Here is a 6,000-nt window from a genome sequence, read left to right as displayed (position 1 = left end):
AAACTTGTGCCATGAAGGATACTATCAAAGAAAGTGAAAAGAACACCCACAGGACAGGGAAAAATAAGTTTTTGCAAAACAAATATCTGATAAGGGACTTGCATCCAGAATATATAAAGAATTCTTACAACTCAATAATAAAAAGGCCAAAATCCAGTTTTAAAAAAATGGGCAAAGGGTTTGAATAAACATTTCCTCAACAAAGATAGACAAATGGCCAATAGGCACATGAAAAGATGCCCAACGTTATGCGTCATGAGAGAAATGCAAATCAAAACCACACTGAGATCTCACACCAAGCCTGCTAGGATGGCTATAATAATAATAATAATAAAAAAGACAGGATTCCAAGCGTTGGTGAAGACGTGGAGAAACTTGCAGCCTCTTACATCGCTGGTGGGAATGCAAAATTGTGCAGTCAATTTGGAAAATGGTCTGATAGTTCTTCAAATGTTTAATATAGAGTTAGCATGTGATCCTGCAATTCCACTCCAGGTATATTCCCCAAACAAATGCAAACATATGTCGGGCGCCTGGGTGGCTCAGTTGGTTAAGCGACTGCCTTCGGCTCAGGTCATGATCCTGGAGTCCCTGGATCGAGTCCCGCATCGGGCTCCCTGCTCAGCAGGGAGTCTGCTTCTCCCTCTGACCCTCCCCCCATCTCATGTGCTTTCTCTCTCATTCTCTCTGTCTCTCAAATAAATAAATAAAATCTTTAAAAAAAAAATGCAAACATATGTCCACAAAAACACATACATGAATGTTCGAAGTACCAATATTCATACTATCCAAAAAGGGAGGAAAAAAACAAATGTCCATCAACTAAATAATGGATAAATAAAATGTAGCCACTCCATACAATGGAGTATTATTTGGAAATAAAAAGAGTGAAGTACTGATTCATGCTAAACGTTGAAAACATTACGCTGAGTGAAAAAAGCCGGCTACAAAAGACAACGTACTGTTATTCCATTTTAATGAAATACCTCGAATAGGAAAACCTATAGAGACAAAGTGTGATTTAGTGGTGGCCCAAGACAGGTGGAGGGGGGGTGGGCAGGAAATGGGGACCGATCCACTAAGGCACTTGTGGATATAGCATTCTTTGGGGGTGATAAAAATATTCTCAAATTGATTGTGGTGATGGTTGCACAATTCTGTGACTTGAATCAAGCCTTTGAATTGTACACTTTAAGTGGATGAATTATATGGTATATGAATTAAATTTTGATAAAGCTGTTATCCTAAAAATTATATTATGCTTAGTATATTCAAAATCTAATCTCCCTTCCTTCCTTCCTCCCTTCCTTCCTCCCGTCCTTCCTTCCTTCCTTCCATCCATCATCAAATTCATAAGCCTGGGATGGACTATGTTTAATCCATGGAATGAAGTATAATTGTATTATCAGTTGGGTGATAAGAAAAGATAGCTAGTTAAAAATGAATCATTCTTTTAATTTGTGGAACTATAGACAAAGAGAATATCTGAAGTGTAAGCACATCTCCTTTATGAGATTTATTTTTTTATTCAACACATATTTATGGAACATTATTAAACATTTGAGGCACTGTACTTGGTGCTGTTTTATGATTTCCAAGCAACACACACAAGTCTATTTTTCATAGCATACACCTGAGACCAAGTTTCACATGTTTTAGAACCAGTCTGCCAAGACTACCACCTCCCTTCCTTCAAGCAAGTAGTTTACAAGAGCTGACTTTGGTCTATCAAAAATTGTTTAAAAAGATTAAACACACAATCACATTTGGAAGTCTTTTGATATTTACAGAAATGCAGAAAACACTTTTTTTTTTTTTTTTTTTAGAAAATCCATAAAGTAGGCCTATGTCTTCAACAATGAGTTTGTGTGATAGCGCTCTTGGGAACCCTAGACTCACGGGAACGGAGTGTGGAGAAGCAAAGTTTGCCCCTCTGGGTGCCCCTCTCCCTCTCTGGGGCTTGCGGATCTGCTTTGGCTTAGAGAGGGCTGGAAGCTTGACCCAGCTGGGACCGGTAGTCGATACCAGTCCGATGGCCTCTGGAGAAACTGGAGGATTATGAAATTGCTGTCAGCAGACCCGGGTCTACCAAGCTCTAACCAGAACCTTTCTCTTCATAGAGCAAACCCAAACCTGCAAGTGCTGTCTGAGGTCCTACCCAGATCCTCCAAACCTCCATCTCCGGAAGCAGGCCAGATGATGCTTACAATCCCAGGAAGTTTGCAAATGGCCATCAGTGACTGAACTCAGATCGATGTGGATTTCCAAGTTCTCTTTAAAAGTAGAAAGAGTTGGGGCTCTATAATCAGGATTCTTCGAGGCTAGAAAGAAGTCCCTGGGTCTGTTCTAATTTATGCTTAGGTCTTCAGAACTTAATTGAATTGGGCCCTGGAGATTAGACATTGGGCGGGGAAAGCAGCCATTCATCTCATCTTTAATGTAAGGATCATTCCTTTGGTTTATCTTCAGTATTTGCAGGTCAATCCAATTATCTTTCCCCTGGAATTAGTAGTGAAGTAGCAACGTAATCCAGGAGAAAAGGTGTCTATATGTACGAGATTTTACTCCAAAGGAACAGAACACATTTAGAGAAAAACTTCCTGGGGAAAATAAAGTAACTTTAAAATAAAAATCAAAGGGAAAAAAATTCTAGCTAAATAATTAAGCCACTAAAATGTATGCATTATTTTAGGAAAAAGTGTTTTCTCCATTTAGGGCCTGAATTTTCTTTATTATTTACCAATATTCATGATTCCAAAAGTATCTTACTCTCATTCATCTATTTAAGATTATTTATTAGCTACACTCTGTCAGACAAATAGCTGAGATTTTTTTTTTTTTTATGTAACTTGAAGTTTTTAAGGATGAGTGAGGGGAAAATGGTAGAACAGAGCAGGAAAGACAAATGTAAGACTGTGTGCATGTTTGTATTCTCTTGATTTGGATGATCCTCTTTCAACCGAATCACTTGGATATCTTTTAGTGATCCTTCCTTCACAAGGGAGGAAGGTGAGCTCCATTGAATTCATTATAACACTGTCCTTTCCGGACTAAGGACAGTTTGAACAATGGACGCTTATATCAACAGCCACTGCCCAATGTTCTGAGAGCACCAGTTTGCTTTCAGCCAGATAGCAAAGGCCGATTTGCCTTCTTCCTAATTGATCTGATGGCTTGCTGGCACTTTTAAAACACATTACATGAATCCTTAGAAATCTTTTGTGATGACAGATTTGGTATATGTATTTTTTAAGTGGTGATCTTTTGCTCTCATGATTCAAGGCTCAGAGATGCTCCCAACCCTCTTGAATCAGGGTGAGTGTTGATGCTCATTTCTCAAGGCAAACGCTCTAAAAGGGCTTCATCATCCTGAGGAGACCTGATGTGCTATCTCTTCCTGACAGAAAGTCTCTTTTGCAGATGTGCCCCATTCAGTGCAAACTCAGTTAACGCAATGATATGTCTATGTGACTCTGATCATTTACACATGCAGTTATGTTTTGTTTCACAACAAGATTTCCTACAGCAAATCTAGATGACTAAACTGAAAACATTTCAACTCAGGCTCAGTGGCTCTTCGTAGGGGCTTCCAAACAACTTAGGTCCCTGAGGTGGCACTTTGACCAAACTGTTTCCTAATCAAATGGCTAATTGGTTTGGGATTCAGTTCCATCATGTTCTCTCCATTCCCCACCCCACCCCCACCCCCACCATTTTCCTTGGGCTTCTGGGTCCCTCAGGATACACTCTGCTGGTGTTATTCCACAAGCCTTGCTCCAAGACTACTGGTGCATAGAACATAATGTGCTACCATTCCAAGCAGTGAACTGAGATTTCTGCAAACATGTCCAAAAGTCATCAGCAAGTTGTATCAGCCTGTAACGATATGTCAGGTATTGCTATAGCCTATACTCTGTCTGGGGATCCAAAGCGTGGCGAGGAAACCATTAGTCCACCCACACATATAGGGCCCACCATGTGCAAGCTTCCATGTTGTGACAGACTGTGCTAAGTCTCACCAGAAGCCTGGGTCTGCTGCAAGCCTTTCTGCTCCTCAAGGCAAGGGAGACATTTTTGTGCACTCACGAGTTTGGGAGGGCACCCACATCTTCCACCTTGTTCTGTGAGTTCTTCAATCCTTGGTACTTTTGATTGGTGAGCCAAGATATGACCTTTCTGGGGCTTGGTATAAAATTAAAAAGACTCCATGAGCCGGACCCAAAACAGAAGACCGCTGTTGCTTTTATGTGGACTTCTTTTTTCTGGGCTGGAAGGAACAGCACCGGATTGTGGCCATAAACCCCAGGCATGGCTCCTGGCTGTGGACCGGACACAGACAAGGGCCTGCTTTGCGCAAGGCAGGACACAGACGGGCCCAAGACTCCATGCAATATCCACTCAAAGTCTGTTTGCCCCAGGGGTGGGCTCGTGCTCAGACAGTTCATCTGAGTAACTGCATGAAAACAATGCAGAAAATGACATATAGTTGAACCAATGAAAAGCTAAGGTTTTCCTTACCTCCAGAAGAAATAAAGCTTGGGGTTTTTGGTGTTTTGTTTTGTTTTGTTTAAGAAGTTTAAAAAAAATTTTTAAAGAAATTTAAAATGTTTTTTTTTTCTGTGTGGAATCACCCAAGGATAGTATATTTACAATTTTTGTGGCCTTGATTGTGTTAATGAAGCTATTATTTGAATAGAAAATGAAAACCATCCCACCATGGAGGCACACTTGGCCGAGTGTTTGGGGACAACAATAGCAGCATCTATGCAAACAGTAGGAGGAGAATCAAGACCAGAACACAGCTGCTCGGTCGGACGGACGGAGCCGAGCTGTCCTGGTCCTTCAGCATACACATCACCCTGGACCAGGAGCCGTTGTTGGGCAGGGGAGCGATGCCTGCCACGTTGCACATGACATTGTAGACATCCACAGACCTGATTGGAGCAGCTCTGAAGTTGGATTTGAAATCTGAAAGGGAAAGGCAAGCAAACAAGTTGTCACAGCCATGCCCTGGGCAGAAAGGGGGCCAAGTCATAACACAGAGAATTATACTCAGGCTCCAGGCAGCTTCGGGATTGGAAACCAGCTCTGTCAATGGGGCGTGACCAACTCATGGTGAACTTGGAAGGGTATCTGGAAGGGGTATAGCTTACAAAAGGAAGTTGCTTTCTACGGCTCGTGGAGATGAGTTTCTTTAGAAAGACAAATCAGCAGACCGTCTTTGTGCATAACTGTGGTGCCTTCCTGACAGCAGAGCTATCCTGGAGAGGCAGAAGGGCATCTCCATTTTTGCTGCTCATCTCCACAGAGCCCTGGAGAGCAGGTGTGGTCACAGAAGGTTGACTGTCTTGCTGAGCTCCCCAAACCCAATTACACAGTATGCTTATCTTCCAGAACGTCTATCTAGCAGCAGCCGGTTGGCCAGGGGACCCCAGAGCCACTTAAGAATGTTTCTTCATTTTCCTGCCACATCGAGGTCTCAGGGCTTCATGGAATGTGAACCTATATGGTTTCCTCAGTGCTGGCTACCTCAGAAGCAACAACACTGGTTTCTTAAATATGTCTGGAGGATCAACCGAACATTCCTTGGGAGTCTTTCACTAGCAGATGAAATAACTTAGCCAAGTGGAAAACAAGCGAACCGGTATTGGAGTTAGGGACCCGGGTGAAGGCCCTGAGAGCTCTAGTGGAGAAGAGTGTCGTGCCTGCTTCCACCCAGAGGCTGCACCACACTCTAGCGGTGACGCAGGAATCTAGAAGGTAGGGCTAGTCGTTCACAGCCTAGTGAATACGGAGGAATTTCAGTCAAGAGTGCACCTTCTCCTTCTCCACAGGCGGCCAAGAAGAGGCTGAATACCACGTACCTGTCTGTTCAAAGAGTGAGTGTAAGAGGTTAGTAGTGTACATAACAGTTTCCCTTTTGGGCCCCAAACCAGAGCTACATTGAGCTTGAATTCAAGAAGGAGATTTTATCCATCCATAAAGGCCTCTGCTTGTGCT

At 42.5% G+C, this 6,000-nt stretch overlaps 1 protein-coding gene across 2 annotated transcripts in view; it reads right to left on the bottom strand.

Annotated features, from left to right (window-relative positions):
• Positions 1 to 1,491: 1,491 nt before the first annotated feature.
• Positions 1,492 to 6,000, bottom strand: part of ENPP6 (ectonucleotide pyrophosphatase/phosphodiesterase 6) — a 112,088-nt gene continuing 107,579 nt past the window's right edge. For both annotated transcript variants that reach the window (XM_027599988.2, XM_027599987.2), the window contains one exon: positions 1,492 to 4,968. In XM_027599988.2, the coding sequence (XP_027455789.1) occupies positions 4,855 to 4,968 (114 nt within the window). In that variant the 3' untranslated portion in view covers positions 1,492 to 4,854. The remainder of the gene's footprint in view (positions 4,969 to 6,000) is intronic.

The sequence above is a fragment of the Zalophus californianus genome, chromosome 2 (genome assembly GCF_009762305.2).
Source record: "Zalophus californianus isolate mZalCal1 chromosome 2, mZalCal1.pri.v2, whole genome shotgun sequence".
Taxonomy (NCBI): Eukaryota; Metazoa; Chordata; class Mammalia; order Carnivora; family Otariidae; genus Zalophus; species Zalophus californianus.
The sequence above is the reverse complement of the archived record's forward strand: the minus strand, read 5'-3'. Positions and strand labels throughout refer to the sequence as shown.